This window comes from Watersipora subatra, chromosome 10 (genome assembly GCF_963576615.1).
Source record: "Watersipora subatra chromosome 10, tzWatSuba1.1, whole genome shotgun sequence".
In the NCBI taxonomy this organism is placed as follows: Eukaryota; Metazoa; Bryozoa; class Gymnolaemata; order Cheilostomatida; family Watersiporidae; genus Watersipora; species Watersipora subatra.
Window position 1 is genome coordinate 32,550,285 of NC_088717.1, and position 19,965 is coordinate 32,570,249.

Here is a 19,965-nt window from a genome sequence, read left to right on the forward strand (position 1 = left end):
GCATTCCTACTCGCACAATTTTCTCCGTAGGACATGGTTTCTTGAATGAATTACTTTTATAAGTAGAGGTTCATCTGTATTAATTTTGGTAATAATTACAAGACAATAGACTACCATGATACCCCTACAATAGACTTAGCTCTACAGTGTGTCTTTCATACTAAAACTGTTATATCACGGATCTTTGGTTACGCTTTTACTTTATCTTTTTCAACATTAGTGTGTGACAATTTTAGGTTTAGAACACGCGAACAGGTGCACGACTGAATATTTAACATCCTATCATCCGATGACGATTTACTGATCGAGCGGTTATTCCCCCTTAATACAATATAATATAACTAGTTGAATACTCGCCGTTGTATGGGTAATAAAACAGTTTTTGCACAAAAACAGTTTTTATTTAACATAGCACATTTATCATTCTAAATTTTAAATGGAGGCTTTTATCTTTCGTTTTTTTGTTTTCTGTCATCTTTATGTCCAGTTATAGCGATTAAAATTTAGTAATGAATAATCTACTTGATACTGGGATTGAACTTGGAAATCCAGTTGTGCAAACAGGTATTTATCTAATACGCTACACTGTTAAACTGGCTATATTGTGGAATAAATTGTGTGCATACTCATTACATATGCCAATCTTTTATGGCTTCACGCTTACCACTGCAGCTCGCATTATGCTAGAATTTTTGGTCAGAAGAAATATCCTTAAACTCACACGGACAGCAAGGCTATTGCAATCAGTATAGAGCTGTACAGTACGAACTACACGGAAATAAACAGTAGACGGAAATAAACAGAGTACACATAAATAAACACAGTACACACAAATAAACAGTATACACAAATAAACACAGTACACACAAATAAACACAGTACACACAAATAAACACAGTACACACAAATAAACACAGTACACACAAATAAACACACTACACACAAATAAACAGTACACACAAATAAACACAGTACACACAAATAAACACACTACACACAAATAAACAGTACACACAAATAAACACAGTACACACAAATAAACTACCACCTTCATTTAAAAGTTAGAATGGTAGATGTTGTATATGTTTATTAAAAGTAAGTTTTCTGTGCAAAAACCTTCTAGTGGCATTCATCTAGTTTATTTATATATTTGATTATTTTGATATTTGGCCCGTATGTTTGAGCTGGCTGACAGCCACTTCTGTAGTTTTCACACCACCAACCACCACCACCACGTGGACAAATGATGCATTACACATTTTTAGGGTGGCAGGCTTCCCAGTAGGTGTATCAGCCACCGAAATTAAATACAATTTGTAAATTTTAATATCTAAAGAATTTAATTGTTGCACACAAAATTTATTAGATGAGAATAGAAATCCTCTAAAATTTCATATTATTGGAAATGTTTTGTGTGTAGTTCAAAAATATTTGCAGAAAAAATAGGACCACAGTTAAGGTGTTTAAATGTGAAATAATTAGTAATGGCTAGATCAAGTCTGATTTACTACTGTAACAATGATTGTGATAAAAATATTTGATACTAACGTAATGCAATTAATACAAATTGAGAAAAACAAATAAAAATCATGAATATGTTGAAATAATTTTAACAGTGAGTACATAGAAGTGTGTATATAAACAGATTACTGCTGTAGAAGCTGCCCATCAAAGTTTTGAACGCTGCGATGCTGGTACAAACGTAAAAATGAGGTATAATAAAATATCACTGAAGTGCACGAGGGTAAAGAATGTTCTCTATCTGCTGAGCGGAAAGAGATAAATTCATGAAATTCAGAAAAAAAATGTAAGACAATATACAAAACAATTACTGTAATGAGTTTTTTTTGTGAACGCTTGTATAGAACTCAACACTCGTCTGTTGCAAGGAGATTCTGCATGCTAATATACTATATCCATATAACATGCAATAACATGCATACAAACGACAATATGCATACAAATGACAATGTTTTAAATGAAATTGATCAAAGACATTTAGTTATAAAAAAAATTAAACTTAATTAAAATAAACAAAGAGATAACGTAAAACTGTGAATTGAGAAGGAACAAAGGCAAAGTTTTGTTTGTATTCAATGGTGGCACACAAGCTGTTCATTGCATAAGTCAACTAAGAGAAGCATCCCTTTTAAAAATCGACTTTTTTAAAAACAGATGCATTTCACAGAAAAACTCTGTGAAATGTGTTGCTAAAAAACTCGGACTATCACGTCATTACAACGTTGGGAAAAAAGATTTCCCATGCCTGCAATCGAACCCTATCCATGTATCTGGTACATTTGGATGCACGGATGCGCAGTCCCACTCACTTTGATTTGTAGCTGCAATAAGTAGGAGCGTTATGCCATAGATAGAAGAGAGGGCAAGATGGGCAAGATAGCCGCGTGGAGTGGTGGGTTGACCGCTTGTTACGTGTTCCAAATGTATTGGGTTTCCGAGTTCAATCCCATTACTGTTATCATTGCTAGATTGTAATCGCTATAACCGTACACCGGGTGTACAAAAAGGCAAAAAAAAACAAACACAAACACTGAGATTGGTATATGTAGACTATAATACAATATAACTTACCAATTAATTCACATTTCTTTTAATGTTTTACATGTAACATCACACAATTTTTTCATTTGTTCAGTCGATTATGGCTGAAGTGCCTAGAAACTCTGAGTCAGGCGAAGAAAAGGAGTCGTTGGACCTTCTAGAGCAAGCAATGAACGCAATCAACAGCCCCATGAAGAAGAGGAGAATAACTCCAACACTGATATCTCCTACTGTCGAAGGGATGATATTCTCACCTAGTATGAGACCTGTCGACAGCTCAGCCACGCTGCCGACCACACTTGACAAATTCTTTGACTCGTCAACACAAGCTGATTCTCCTGCTTTAGATGATCCTGCCTTCTCATCTAAACCAGCCGTAAGCTGCCTGTTCCTTTATATTCTAGGTTTTATTTTGGTTTCCTTCCTCTCGCGAGTATGACTGACATGTCATGAGTACACGATCACCTGTACCGAGGTGTCATTTTGGTTTACTTCCTCTCGCGAGTATGACTCACATGTCATGAGTACTCGATCACCTGTACCTCGGTGTCATTTTGGTTTACTTTCTCTCGCTAGTATGACTGACATGTCATGAGTACACGATCACCTGTACCTAGGTGTCATTTTGGATTTCTATGGTAAACATCTTCCATAGCGCTATAACCATAGATCTATTAACTATACCTGTTATAGACCTATTAAGTATAGTTACTAGGTCTATGACTTTAACTATAACTATAATTATGACTTTTCCTAACTCATGCGCTGACATGGTTCTGCCCTTCAATATAAATAAATATACGTCATGAGCTTCTATGAGGAATGCATAGTTGTTACATTTTATTTTTAAAAGCCAACAACTTGGTTACAATATTTTACCAGCGATCATGTTTTGTTGATTTTAATTTTGAAACATTCTGGCAGTCAGATCAAAAGCATCAAAACAACCGCAAATGGTAGAAAAATATGGAGACGTGAGATCATCTTTAAAGAATAGAGAAAGCATAATATTATTATGCTTTATTTATCTTGAGGTGTTGACTGATGTTCTAAAAAAAATCAAGGAGATTGACCAACCAGAAGCTGAGATATCGCCAGCCAAACACAGGTCTACCAAAAAACAAGTGTTTTGGTAATCATCTATATATGACGTATGAAATCGACTTGTGTGCCATTGGTCAATTAAGCCAACTAATGCACTCTCCTATAACAATCACGGCGTTTTAATTGGTTTAATCCCTGGAAGTATAGAACAATCAAATTGGGCCTAACAATCATTGCTCTGAGAATTCCGAACCAGTCCCTCTGACGTGTAGATTAGTTTTAGCATAAAATAATTACACGCATCTATTATTTTGCAACATTTCGCTATCTTTAGTTAGGTCGCTATCTTGCTAGTTCAGCTCAGTTTTGTTGTTCTCCCACTTAGCTTCCCTATTCAGACTCATCTTTAGCGCTGTTCAGATTTTTTTAACTATAGCTAATAAATAGAATCAATTAAATCAATCATCAATCTCGGTTATCATTTGGAATTTTCTACAAATTATATTAGTTACATCATTTATTCTAGAGGTAGTTATATTATTATTTTGTATAATATGCATTATGATTATTATATTAATCATAAAAAATAATCATAGATAAGATAATAGATATATAGAAAAATCAAATCAAAAGTTATTGTTTTCTTTTCTTACAGCAAGAGCAGCACGGTCAAGTTATTCTTTTTAAAAATTATGGCTGTAGTGAACTTACAGTCTGTTAATAGTGACGATAATCATGAAAATCAACTGAATGCTGCAGTAGAGGTACACAGTAGAAAAATGATGAATGAACAAAAATTCACATTCCCATTTCTTATTCTAAACAAACTGCAAATCGCGGATGTCGCATATAGACTATACACGCGCCGTTCGTTGAACAGAGGATCTTCGGAGCATATCCGTGGAGATCGAGTCAAAATTTGAAGCACAATAGTCAAAATCTGCTCCTCTGTTTTGAAAAATCATGGCGAGGGGTGTGGGCAAATGCCTTTACCACACAATGTTTGCTTGATTTTCCTGAGAAACCAGAGCTAGCCTGTAAATTCTTTACTATCGCGAGAAGCGTTTCACATTTCGTAGCCTAAAACAATCATTATACGTAACGGTGGTAAGGGTGCGCAACTCCGGCACATTACCAATAAGTCGATTTCATACGTCACAGTTCTCGGGATTTGCGAAGGGTTTTCCTCTGATTCGTTATTAGGTAGACCTGTGTTTGGCTGGCTATATCTCAACTTCTATTGGGTCAATCTCCTTGATTCTTTTTTTAGAACATCAGTCAACACCTCAAGATAACTAATAAAGCATAATAATATTATGCTTTCTCTATTCTTTAAGGAGTACTTATGCATTGATAAACTGATCCTTTAATAAACCTACTGTTACAGGTTATGGCTGAAAGGCAGCGTGCGCAGCAGAGTGATTCACAGATGAGTCTCAACTCTTTACTCAGGAACATCGGTGCAGGCAAGTACGCGGGTCTAATTACAGCGAGCTACTTTTTAGGTAGGGATTTAGCAGCGTGAGCGAATTTGACCAGCGGGTGAGCTACTGTAGGTATGTGTATGCACTGCAACAGTTTGGTTAGCTCTGATCTAGATGTACCATACCTGTAGGTAAAGTAGCTCTGATGTACATGTACCATACCTGTAGGTAAAGTGGCTCTGATGTAGATATACCATACCTGTAGGTAAAGTAGCTCTGATGTAGATGTACCATACCTGTAGGTAAAGTAGCTCTGATATAAATGTACCATACCTGTAGGTAAAGTAGCTCTGATCTAGATGTACCATACCTGTAGGTAAAGTAGCTCTGATGTAGATGTACCATACCTGCAGGTAAAGTAGTTCTTATGTAGATGTACCATACCTGTAGGTAAAGTAGCTCTGATGTAGATGTACCATACCTGCAGGTAAAGTAGCTCTTAAGTAGATGTACCATACCTGTAGGTAAGGTAGCTCTGGTGTAGATGTACCATACCTGTCGGTAAAGTAGCTCTGATGTAGATGTACCATACCTGTAGGTAAAGTAGCTCTGATGTAGATGTACCATACCTGTAGGTAAAGTAGCTCTGATGTAGGTGTACCATACCTGCAGGTAAAGTAGCTCTTATGTAGATGTACCATACCTGTAGGTAAAGTAGCTCTGATGTAGATGTACCATACCTGTAGGTAAAGTAGCTCTGATGTAGATGTACCATACCTGTAGGTAAAGTAGCTCTGATGTAGATGTACCATACCTGTAGGTAAAGTGGCTCTGATGTAGATGTACCATACCTGTAGGTAAAGTAGCTCTGATGTAGATGTACCATACCTGTAGGTAAAGTAGCTCTGAAATAAATGTACCATACCTGTAGGCAAAGTAGCTCTGATGTAGATGTACCATACCTGTAAGTAAAGTAGCTCTTATGTAAATGTACCATATGGCTATATCACTACCTTCTCTAGGTCACCATATGCTATATGGCTATATCACTACTTTCTCTAGGTCACAATATGCTATATGGCTATATCAATACCTTCTCTAGGCCACAATATGCTATGTGGCTGTATCACTACCTTTTCTAGGTCACAATATGCTATATGGCTGTATCACTACCTTCTCTAGGTCACAATATGCTATATGGCTGTATCACTACCTTCTCTAGGTCACAATATGCTATATGGCTATATCACTACCTTCTCTAGGTCACCATATGCTATATGGCTGTATCACTACCTTCTCTAGGTCACCATATGCTATATGGCTATATCACTACCTTCTCTAGGTCACAATATGCTATATGACTGTATCACTACCTTCTTTAGGTCACCATATGCTATATGGCTATATCACTACCTTCTCTAGGTCACCATATGCTATATGGCTATATCACTACCTTCTCTAGGTCACACACAAAAAGGAGATGAATCTATTTGCTCAGACATTTCATTGGAGCTTAACGGAGCTGGAGCTCCTTTGTCCTTCCAGAATCTCATACCCAAGGGAGTCAATTGCAAGGAACAGACGAGTTCGTCTTCCGATGCTGGAGATACCTCTCATCCTGTGGGGGCCACTACTGCACCCCTCAAGGATGCTTGGCTTACTCCTGATGTTGCAGTACGTTCCCCGTGTTTTCTCATTCTTGCAATTGTTCTATTCCTTTAACTATCGCGTTTTGTTCCTGTAATGATTGTTCCGATATGTTTCACTTCCTACATGTATATGTCCTTCTCCGCTTCTCATCACATTTACTCATCTTCTCATAGACTTGACCTCTTCTTAGATTTTCGCTGTCTCCATACTGACCTTGTGATATCTTCGCACAACTGCCACATCTCATGAGATTTCCTGTTGTTTCTACTGCTAAGTTTATTCAACCATGGCTATGCTTCTATGCCTGTGTTATTATGTCTATGTTCTTCTATGTCTATGCTGCTTTTTATTTATTGCTTTATTGGCTCTGTAAGATTGATGTGTCTATGACATAGATGACAGATTTCTCACTATCCAGTCTACTTGGGGACAAGTCACCTAGACGTGCTCCAGAGTCAGTGTCAAACATTGCTGGAGGAATGCTTTTATCTGACAGACCCTCTAGCACAATAGGTTCAGACGATACTCGCCTCTCCTTTTTAAATCGACTCGACGTTGGAGACTTGGGGGTGAGCTTTGAGCATATGGCTAACAAGAATAGCTAACAAGCATAGCTAACGAATATGGCTATCAAGTATAGCTAGCGATTATGGCTAACAAATGTAGCTAATATGTATAGCTAGCAAGTATACAATAGTATAGTATGTATAACAAACATGTACAGGGTTTATAGCTGGTATGTCTAGTATGTATATCCTGCATACACACATGTACTTAGCAAGTGTAACAAGGTAGACTGACGTCCCTCTGTCACGCCATTGATCAGTGCTTAACCTTCTGAGCTCCAACGATTGTTATTCCAGCATTGCTTAATGTGTGTCAGAAACCCTAGCGGCCGGAATACCGGCATTCACGTGGCTCTGTTTACAAAAGCTGTTTTCAAGTAACACCTCAAACCAATCAAATTAATTCTTGCACAGGATGTTAAACCAGAAATTTAACTTCCAGTTGTAACAGTTTGCAAATATCTTCATCTACTTCCTTTGTTATAATAACAAATTTTATTAGAACGATATCAAGAGAAAAAATCGATAGGGCTCAGTCGTTGGTAGATCATAGATGAATATGATGCAAATGAAGTATTTTATAATACTAGCTATAATTTTTCTGTTTATTTTGAGTCATGAAATGATGATGAATGTTTGTTCGATGGATACGATACTACTGTAAATGTTTTTACTAGTTTTTAAAATCATACGAATTTTTATAGTTTTATCGAATAACGGTGAAATACTGTTTTTTTTCTATTTGATGACATTTGCTGTGGGTTGCTCGACTTTTTTACTAGTGTTTTACTAAATATTATTATATTATGAGCACATTTAGATATACTTAAAGGTTGACGTGCAATAAAATTCACATTGCAGTTATTTGGTATCAAAATATTCACTATGTCTTACTCTGTTGTGTTGTAGGTGCCAAATATGTGGAAATGTGATCACAAGCCCTTAAAAGCTCAAAAACGAAAAGCCGCCGTAGATTGGAATCTCTTTATTTATTTGACGTTGTCATTACAGTTTGATTATCGTCTTGTCACGTATGTTCTCACGTGAATTGAAAGGCCAATTAAAAGCTCACTATAAAACATATCGTAGCACTAGTTTATGACTAACACTTCGGGTTTTACCGAAGTCCCCGTATTAAATATAGATGCTCGCTACTTTACAGTTTTGTTTTGGCATTATTCAATCTTCAAGTCGTAATTTTATCACGTGACTCAATACTTCGCAAATAATTTTTGCAGCACTTTTCGATTATCACAGGTGACCAACAGGCTCGTCATGATTATCAGACAATGATATGTACTCCTTCGAGCTAAGGTTAAAAAGTTTAACGATTTTTTACGGTAAGTTATAAGATATCAGTGCTAAAAGTGACAGCATTACAATGACGATAAAATAGACGCGTAAGAACAATAGACATGGTTTTATTGAATGCGTGAAGTATATTTGTGAAAATATTTCGACGAATGAGATTGCATGAAAGTGTAAACAGAAACCATCCTGTAACAACTACGTCCCATTTGAGCCGTTTTGGAAAGCGAATCCAAACTACGGCGGTCTCGTGTGGCTGCGATTAACTGTTCGTTTTTTAGCTTTTAAGAGCTTGTAATCACATTCCCATATATTTTGCACCTACAACACAACATAGTAAGACATGGTGAATCTTATGATACCAAATAACTGTAATGTGAATTTTATTGCAAGTCAACCTTTAACAAAAGTTTGAATACTTCGGATCGCTGGAAAAATTGCCCAGAGTTACTGACACACATTGGCAAGAACAGCCAGGGTTCAAACGGTTAAGATCTGTGGTAACATTGTTGTCAGTGTCAGTTGGAGGTCACTGCTGCAAAGAACAATAATTGTATTGTGTATGTCCAAAATAAAGTGTTTATTTATATAAATATATTTATATATATATATACGTTTACTATATACAGTCAAACATGGATAACTCGAACTTCAAGGGACCGAGCAAAAGTGTTCGAATTATCAGAGCATTCAAGTTATCAGAGCACTGTCACAAGTCCATGTATTTACTTATTTATTAGTAGATACATGTACATATACAAACTATAATATAAATCAAAAGCACAAATGGCTTGTTTCAAATTAAATGCTTCTAATGTAAAGTTTAAAACGTTTTCATGAAAAAGTATAGAGATTTTTCTATCACTTGAGATTGGTTTGTTGTTTGAGGTGATGTTATTGCCAGGACGTTTTTCAGATTGACATTGGCAAAACTTGATCGTTGTTGAAATGCTCAAAAGAAAAGACATTTTTTTCTTTTGGGGTTTTACCCACGATCAATTTTGCCGTTTTTTCTTGAAGTTTATGCAGATTACCTTACTTTACCTGGAATTCGTTAAGAGCAACACTCCGAGGCAGTACAATTAGAAGTTTTACGAGGTTTTACGGTACATTCTATATCACTCACGCTTTTTTAATAGATACTTATTGAATGTACACACGTATTCTGTGTTTAGGTCAAACGATGAATAGTTTTTTGTAGCTCAGACAACGTATACGTTTAATTACAACATTTTTTAAGACGTTTTAAACATTCAACATTCCGACGTTGATTCAACACGGAATCAACGTCGGAAAACTATTCATCACGGGCTAGCCGAGTCACGCACTCAAAGATTTTCGCCACGCACATACAAAACAACATGCGATTTTTGTTTTGTATGTGCGTGGCGAAAATTCTTGCGCGCGTGACCTGGCTAGCCCGTGCTATTCATCGTATCGCAGTATAAATCAAATTTCACCAAACTTTTAGAAAAGTCGTTGACACAAATATTTTGCCGATGGTGGTAATAACGACGCTTATGAATTACGAAAAGATGAAGTTTACCTCTATGGCTTTGAATAAAGTGATTTTCTAAAGCGAAAACAACCGTTTCGGTAGCTGTTGGGCAAAAAAACAGTTTGAATTAACAGTGTTGAGTTCGAGTTATCTATAGCAATTTATCATTACGTGGGAACGGACCAAAGGAAATGTTCGAATTAACCATGTGTTCGAGCTATCCGTGGACGAGTTATCCATGTTTGACTGTATATATATTTCTCAAAGTTTGTCTTCTGTCTGTCCGGCTATAGCTGTTAAATCTTGGAATTAAAATCTAATCCTGCTGGATTTGAGCTCATGATTGTTGCAACCCAATTGTCTAACCACCAGTCCACAAAGGCTTTTGCAATTCAAAGCCCTTACTATATACTTTATACACCATTTTCTTGATTTTATACTCTGAATGATGTAATAATTGAAACTCATCAATTGAAATAATTGTCACTCATCACCCACGACACTCCTAGACTCATCACCCACGGCATTCCGAGACTCATCACCCACGACACTCCTAGACTCATCACCCACGGCATTCCGAGACTCATCACCCACGACACTCCGAGACTCATCACCCACGTCACTCCGACACTCATCACCCACGACACTCCGACACTCATCACCCACGACACTCCGACACTCATCACCCACGGCACTCCGAGACTCATCACCCATGACACTCTGACACTCATTACCCACGTCTCTCCGACACACATCACCCACGACACTCCGGCACTCATCACCCACGACACTCTGACACTCATCACCCACGACACTCTGACACTCATCACCCACGACACTCCGACACTCATCACCCACGACACTCCAACACTCATCACCCACGACACTCCGACACTCATCGCCCACGTCACTCCGACACTCATCACCCACGACACTCCGACACTCATCACCCACGACACTCCGACACTCATCACCCACGGCACTCCGAGACTCATCATCCACGACACTCCGACGCTCATCACCCACGACACTCCGGCACTCATCACCCACGACACTCCGACACTCATCACCCACGACACTCCGACACTCATCACCCACGACACTCCGACACTCATCGCCCACGACACTCCGACATTCATCACCCACAACACTCCTTGTTCACTACCACTTGCGCCTGTCATGCCCTCATGGCCCTTGAGACTGATAGGCTACTACTGTAGTTGTGACAATACGAGGAAGAGGTGGACAACTAAAGTACGTACTGATGGTAGGACTCAACTGTTTAGTGCCTTATGACGCCCAACCACATATACGGATTAGCAGTTTACATTGCTTTTTAAAGTTCGTATGAGGGGCATTTCTAACTACATCACAGCATGAGTCAGATCCACCGCCACCCAAAGATTGTTTTCATTTTACAATACAGCTTAGATTTTAGTATTTTTAGTAATATTTAATTCGCCCCAGCTTTGTTTAGCTTGTAGTTTACAAGGAAAATATAGGGAGTTGTATTCTTTTTGAATAAAGGTTTCATGATCAATCTTATCACTGAATAGCTTATAGCAGAATATGCTACACTTTTATTAATGAAAAAATATAATTGTCACAAACAAATGGTACTGTAGGTAAATATTGGAGCTACCAGTGTTAGATTTGTCAGAAACACTTCATTGGTCGAAAAGTAAAATTTGCAACTTGCATCATTGCAACATGTACATTGAAGGGTAGCAAGATTATAGCATCTTTTAGCTTTTGTATGGAAGGCACTCCGCACCTACAGTAGTGACACTGTCACTGAACTCTGCGACAGGCTTGTAAACTCCCTAAATACCAATGAAATCACTTATCCATGTTACATTCGCTTAGCTTATCCGTGTCACAAACACTTATTTGTGTCACAATCACTTATCCGTGTCACAAACCCTTATTCGTGTCACAATCACTCATCCGTGTCAACATCGCTTATCAGTGTCGCAATCACTTATCCGTGTCACAATCACTTATTCGTGTCACAATCACGGTATCCTAACTAAACCTTGTACTGAGTTGAATTTACTTCACTTATGAAGTTCTATACTAATGATAAAAGTGCTCTTTATATTGTAGATGGGAGACACAGGCTTTTCCATCTTGGCTAATGATAGTGTTGACTACATGATCAACTCCCTCGACACGCCACAGAAAAAGCCTACCTCAAGCTAGCGCTGGTGAGCTACCTCCTCTCTACCTCCTCTCTACCATCTCAAGCATATTAGGTTATCCCCTCATTCTTATTCCCTTAAGTATTTGTTATCTCTCCTGAGTTATTTCTCCTTTACCTTGAGCCGGTATTAGCTCTCTTTTCACCCTCCCGCAATTTAGTCCTCTAACTCACCACTGTTAGTTTTGTTGCTGCTTGTGAGTTATCTGCTCTGTTCAAGTATGCTCATACATCAAGTTTCTTACCTGTGAGTTATAAATCACTACAATTCATTATATGGTTATATCATTAAAGTCATCAGTGGATATGAGCTTAGCACTAAAAAATATATGCTATCTGTTTAATTTTTATACCTACATGTGTCCATCGACTTGGAAATATTGTTTTAATACCGTTTACAAGGATGTATCAACTACATCGTAATTACTTTATCGATTAGAGGTTGAGGTCTAATGGACCCAATAGAAACACATTGTCGAAGATGTTATCTATACGGGCAAGTATAGATAACTTCCGTATAGTCTACAAGCTTAAACTATTTACAAAGATCTCTGCCTAAGGTTTTAACAACGTATTGAGAGACACGAGGGCACCCACTGTCAGAGACATGAGGGCATTCACTGTCAGAGACATGAGGGCACCCACTGTCAGAGATATGAGGGCACCCACTGTCAGAGATATGAAGGCACCCACTGTCAGAGACATGAGGGCACCCACTGTCAGAGACATGAGGGCACCCACTGTCAGAGACATAAGGGCACCCACTGTCAAAGAAATAAGGGCACCCACTGTCAGAGACGAGGGCACCCACTGTCAGAGACATGAGGGCACCCACTGTCAGAGACATAAGTGCACCCACTGTCAGAGAAATAAGGGCACCCACTGTCAGAGACATGAGGGCACCCACTGTCAGAGACATGAGGGCACCCACTGTCAGAGACATGAGGGCACCCACTGTCAGAGACATAAGGGCACCCACTGTCAGAGAAATAAGGGCACCCACTGTCAGAGACATGAGGGCACCCACTGTCAGAGACATGAGGGCACCCACTGTCAGAGACATGAGAGCACCCACTGTCAGAGACATGAGGGCACCCGCTGTCAGAGAGATGAGGGCACCCACTGTCAGAGAGATGAGGCACCCACTGTCAGAGACTTGATGGTACACACTGTCAGATACTTGATGGTACACACTGTCAGAGACATGAGTGTACCCACTGTAAGAGACATTAGTCTCTGCAGATAGTTTACATTCCCTTCGATCTTCGAGTCTCACAATAATTTCCCGATTTGTACATGTCAAGGTCATTGTATAGGTCAAGGTTCTAGTAAGTGCATACATTGCTTTATGTATTACATAGACTTCATGGTCACAGCTTTAGATATTACATAGACTTCATAGTCACAGCTTTAGATATTACAGACTTCATGCTCACAGCTGTATGTATTACATAGACTTCATGGTCACAGCTTTAGATATTAGATAGACCGTAAACATGTTGTTAGGCATTTTGATTACCAGTTTTAGGTTTCGTTTACCGACGAAGTCGCTTAAGGACGGAGTCAACTAAGGACTTGTCATAGTAATTATATAATTCAAACATAACCTGGAAAAAATCGTCAAAATTTTATATAAGTAATGTACATATTAAAAACTAGTAACAATTATTAACTAGTAATGGTATTTTAACCTTAGTAACTATAGTTACCTACAAGAACTTTATTGTATTTAGTCTATTTAGTGGTTATGATCTGCAATAAAATGTAACATTATAATATACCGTAGAAAGTTCTTACCTTCAAGACAGACGTATGTATAACATCAACTTTGAATTCACCTCAAATAAGTTTAGCTTACTAAACATGCACATAAAGCACGATGCTTCTTTCGTAATGATGTAGATTTTTGTTAGCGGGTTAAGAGATGTTGACCGACCTTCTGTTTGAAGAAATCGCAACTCCAACTTTGTTACTGGTTGAAAATGGAAAGAGTTACCCTTTTACAAACAAGAGTTGCTGAACAGAGAAGTCAGTCATCGTGTCTCTTAGGGTCGTTGTGAGAATATTTGCGGTGAACAGCATTTTGGTGTTTTTATTATTTTAGCGCACATAATCATAGACCTATTAGCTAATTAAATATAGTTAATAGGTCTTTGTACATAATACGTAGAGCACACCGACCGCCCCATTTGAACTAAGGCGAAAAGTTTGTTGAAATCGTATGGTAAAATAAAATTTGTATAGCGAGGTGAAAAAATCATCATGTTCCACTTTGTAAGGTGAAAAAATCGTACATCAGGGGGATCATATCCCGAGGGTGCACTGTGTATGTATTTATATGCATACATGAATACATCTTACATCTATATATTCCTCAAAATATGTCGTCGTGTGTCATATATTTGTCGGTTTTCCGGCTATGGATCTTAAAATCTTGGATCATTGCAATCTGATAGATTTGAACTCACGACGGCTTTCTCATCGACGAGGGTTTCATCCCGATGCTCTACCACTGAGCTATAACACCATAGCGATCATTTATGTTTTCATATAAAATATACAGCATGCGCGTGCTAATTATTTTTTTTAGGGTTTTCACCAAAGATTTTGAGATGTTTGCCTCAGAGCTTGAACATAAATTGGGTTCTCAACTAAACTGGAGCATGCGCATTGCAATTAGCAAAGCTCCAGAAACGCTTGGAAACGGGATAAGCATTTTACGCTTAGCAAATCCTTTACAAAAAGGGAAAAACCATGTGGGACGACGCCTCCTCTACCGAAGAATTTCGCTAGGGAGTTAACCCTTCCAGTCAAGTTACCCTAAAATATTTTGGAGTTTGAGTCTCCTTTAAAGGTTGACTTACAACAAAATTCACATTACAGTAATTTGGTATCAAAAGATTCGCCATGTCTTACTCTGTTGTGTTGTAGGTGCCAAATATGTGGAAATGTGATTGCAAGCTCTTAAAAGCTCAAAAACAAAAAGCCGCTGTAGATTGGATTCTCTTGATTTCGATGACGTATCCGCGGAGTTTGGTTATTGTCTTGTCACGTGATGTTCTCGTGTGAATTGAAAGGCCGATAAAAAGCTCAATATAAAACTTATCGTAGCAATAGTTTATGACAAACACTTCGGGTTGTACCTAAGACCCCATATCAAATATAGATGCTCGCTACTTTACAGTTTCAGCTTGGCCATTCCATCCGACAATGCAACATACGTGTACATGTCCGAGTTGCGATCATAAAAAATGTCAAATTCTGAAGAGTTAAGACCCTGGCGTTTCGAGCCTGACGCTCTATCTGAAGAAGATCCTCAACAGAATCAAACCTCCCAGCAAGTAAGCACCGCCACTAGCCAGCTCTTATGTGCCAAGCTAGCTAGTAGTAATAGTTTTAGCTAGAGAGTGATAGAACGAATATTATTATATATATATGATTTTAGTGATGATAATTATCCCTTCATATTGCGAAAAAATAATTACAGATTTTTCTCGAATGATAACATTAACAATTTTAATATTTAAATCTAGTGCTGCACTGATATACTGTTGGATAACATCGACCTAATGTATTAGCTATGGTTGCATAGACATATCTGTTCATTTCTTTAGGAGCTAATACCACCGGCTACAGAGTGGTGTGTCTGCAAGCGCTGTCAAGACATGCCATCTCTTCCTGAATGTTTGTGCTGTCATGATGCTGAGTTTGCTCATCGTCTCCATGACCGCGGGGAGCATGAATGCCTGTGTATGCATTCTGGTGTGGACGAACTTGTGGCGCCTGCACCCCTTGAGTTGGGGTGGAATAATTACCTGCGATATCATAGTGAGTTGAATTTTCATTTAATGTCAACAACACCAAAGCTATGCTAATGTGTCAAGCATTATCTACAATTCTTGTGCTACACATTTAATGCATCGGTTGAACACACATATTCTGAACTCGTGGAACACAAGGAGAATTGTTATATTTGGCTTGTACACTTACTACAGTAGAGAGGTGTATTAGTTTTGTGATTTTATTATATAAAGATCGAGATTATTTTGATGATCAGCAATTATTGTTTTTCAATAATTGTTTTGGTAGATAATCTATTCCCATTTGGAAAGCCATCGCCAAATGCTCGGAAAAGGTTGTGTGCATACCGCAATCTTGTGTTTTGGTTTATGCCGCAAATCTTGTTTGCAAGTCTGCAAACTCATCATCATCCGTTGGTGGGAAAAGAGCTCGAATCTTAGACACCAAGCAGGCAGGTAGAGGCCGTCGCTCACCGCGACGATTTTGCGGCATAAGCCAAAACGCAAGCTTGCGGTATGCACACAACCATTGTAACAACATCCGTTGTAATGGACCTCACTCTCAGGCCATGGGAAATTAGATCGAACTGGCATCGCTTGAAGCCTTCCAGCTCCATGGCGTTAGAGCTGGTGGTCTCTGTTGACTGCAAAGTAAAGAAAGTTACGACCAACAATCACTTTCACATTATTTGAATGAATTATTTAGCTAGATCAGCAACTTTATGTTTATGTATTGATAACTACTAAAAACTTTGGGTTTTTGTCAGGCTGTGAAGTAAAAACTGTCGAAGTTTTACCTTGACAAGATGGCTGCTGACTATTAAACCGCAGCTCTGATCCATCATAGTGTAGGCCCCGTATAGTGCGCAATGCCCTGGACTATCGCATCTATCGTCACCTGCCAAATCAAGCTTCCAATCGATTGCTGCCATCAATCCCTCGTTATGCAGGGTGCACTGCTCAGCAATACACTGTAAAATATTGTAAAACTTCATTATACAAGATTAATTTGTATCATTATCATTAGTCTAAGAATGTAGAATCCTCTTCCCCTTTTTGTGTTATATTATGACGAAGAATCAGAATTTTAAATTATAATATATTTTGCTTGAAGGATGACATATTTTCATTTCAAGAAAAAAATTGTTTCTAAATATCGTTATTCAATTAGTGTGCCTAGCTTTTATTCACATGTTCCAAGTTTATGGGTAATATTAACACTCACACCGTGTAAGTATTCTCTTTGTTGGTAGAGGCAAACGCTGTGGCTTGGTATCACGATGTTCAGGAGCGACAGAAAACGGAGGTTCTGCGTAAGGCATCCGCCAGAGAAGAGTGATGCAGCTGCCAGCAGGGGGTTGATGACGTGAGCTCTGTTCACCCTGGCAGTTGTTTCCCAAATGTACGATTAGTGACAGGAGGCACATGTAACCTTGAACTCTACCCATCCGCCTTCTTGCACCATCGTGAATGAGCAGGGGAGGGCGCAGGCGTGACAGTGAAATAGTCGCTGGAGTGTTGTCACACTTACTATTATTTTCTCCTCTTTGAAGGAGGATTCGGGTCTGAAATCACAACACAATAGTTGACTTGCAATAAGATTTGTACAACATCATTTCCTGTTATTATATCTTATTTGCTTGATCAGAAAAAGAATAAATACATAGCCATGCAATCATGACACAGATTTTACCAAACCTTATCAGAATCCATGATATTGTAAACATAAAAATGTGAGTAATAACTCTATGGATATTCTTTATATTTTGTCAAGTTTGGTTAAGTTCAGCTCTATTTTACATGTAATTGGAGAGCGTTTGACACTGGCCAACATAGCGCTCAAACTTTTCCCAGTCTTCAGTGGTTGGCACAAACTTCATCATCTAATACTAATAATAATCATCTAATAATACTAATATGCTATTAACGATGATACCAGAAAATGACAATAACTATTTTATATAACATATCTATAAGTGAGTGGGGTTAAGAAATTTGCCGAAATTAATCGTGAAACTTATAACATTATTTTATCAATTGTAGATTAATATATTACGTTTTACAGATAGATATGCAGTATGAATTAGTTTTGTTATTATAATAAGAATAATACACGTAATTAAAAAGATAAAATACTAATAATATCATATTACAATTAAATGACATTAATATTGTAATATTAAATATAGATTAATACAATAGTATTAGGAGAATACTAGAAAATAACCCGAGTTACTACTACTAATACAAGCAGTTCATAAAATAAATTACTCACGTGCTTTGGTGACATGTGGAGTATGCAAACAGGTTAGAAAACATGTCGTCTTTGAACTGGCGAAAACAAAGGTAAGAGTAAGCAGGCGAATAAATAAAGTTTGTCACATCCAGCTTCACCCAGTTGCTCCACGCCCGGTGAAGGTCTGGTCTTTTCTCTGCTCTTGGCCAAGAAAAAAGGTGCTTCTCAGCTTGCCAGCAGCACAATCACGATGTGGCGCGTTAGACATTATGACGAATTGAAATTAACAAGTTTAATATGAGAAAGCGTGTCTGTTATTTGCGATAGATCAAACTTGAACTGAAACTAACATTATCTGATCATGTGACTTACAATTCCCGCCATATGGCGCAAACAATTTCTACAGCATTTTTCGACCATCATAGCGGACCAAAAGGCTCATCATGTTTGTCAGAGGATGATATGCAATCGTTCAAGCTAAGTTTAAAAAATTAAACGTATTTTTATGCTAGGTTTTGAAATATCAGTGCTCAAAGTTGCAGCATTACGATGCCGATAAAATAGACGCGTAAGAACAATAGACATGGTTTTTATTGCAAACGTGAAGTATATTTGTGAAAATATTTCGACGAATAAGGATGCATGAAAGTGTAAACATAAACCATCTCGCACACATACGTCACATTTTAGCCGTTTTGGAAAACGAATCCAAACTAGGGCGGTCTCGTGTGGCTGCGATTTTCTGTTCGTTTTTGAGCTTTTAAGAGCTTTTAATCACATTCCCACATATTTGGCACCTACAACACAACAGAGTAAGACATGGCGAATCTTTTGATACCAAATAACTGTAATGTGAATTTTACTGCAATTTTTAAAGATGTAAAGAAAACAGGCCATTGCTGTTTATATTTTCTTTTTCCTACGATTTTTGATATAACTGTTTGTTACAAATTTTTACTATTGTATTTTAACCTTTAATGCTTTGGATGTTGTAAAAGCCAAACGTACGAAATGTTTACTTTTGCTTTCTTTTTCCATCATCATAAATATAAAACATTTTATTAAATTTAAACACGATCTATATATACCCTTTTCTATTTGTAGTATGCAGTATACAGTACAGCTTATGGTGTAAAATGTTGAAAACATACTTTACCGAAGTATATCTCTGAATTTACCCAAGTTTTTCCTCATCTCGGAACGGATTAAAATCTACTTGATTTTATTTTAATGGGAAAAATCGTTGCGGATCTCGAAAAACTCGGTTAGCAATGCTAGAACAGTTCCGCTAGAATAGGTTGAACTGTACGTTATTAAAAGCTATACGTCGCTGAAAGTTATGAACTTTTAAATTTCAGTGGTTTGAAAACCTTTTTCTCATGATATGAAGTCTGAAAGTTACAGTTGTTTGAAAAATTTTGAAAACCTTTACAGTTGTTTTTATTTTGTTAAATGTTATTCTGTTATTATATTATTTGTTAATTAGCGTTTATTTTAATATCGATATAGTATAGTAGCAAGCGCTATTTCCTTTCCTCAACAGCCGAATGTTTCGTTTGTTAAATGCGTGTTTCAAAAAATTTTCTATCAGTGCTCGCTTTGTGTATTAGCTTACACATTTTTCCTTCTAAACCTAACCAATTAGTAATTCGTAATTATTTTCACATTTTACAACAA

The 19,965-nt window shown here is 37.7% G+C and overlaps 1 protein-coding gene across 4 annotated transcripts in view; it reads left to right on the forward strand.

The window, feature by feature from the left end:
* The window catches only part of LOC137405652 (uncharacterized), a 66,786-nt gene that overhangs the window by 43,336 nt on the left and 3,485 nt on the right, over nucleotides 1-19,965 (forward strand). For all 4 annotated transcript variants that reach the window (XM_068091981.1, XM_068091983.1, XM_068091982.1 and 1 more), the window contains 5 exons: nucleotides 2,657-2,938; nucleotides 4,994-5,072; nucleotides 6,493-6,704; nucleotides 7,076-7,249; nucleotides 12,159-12,259. In XM_068091981.1, the coding sequence (XP_067948082.1) occupies nucleotides 2,657-2,938; nucleotides 4,994-5,072; nucleotides 6,493-6,704; nucleotides 7,076-7,249; nucleotides 12,159-12,254 (843 nt within the window). In that variant the 3' untranslated portion in view covers nucleotides 12,255-12,259. The remainder of the gene's footprint in view (nucleotides 1-2,656; nucleotides 2,939-4,993; nucleotides 5,073-6,492; nucleotides 6,705-7,075; nucleotides 7,250-12,158; nucleotides 12,260-19,965) is intronic.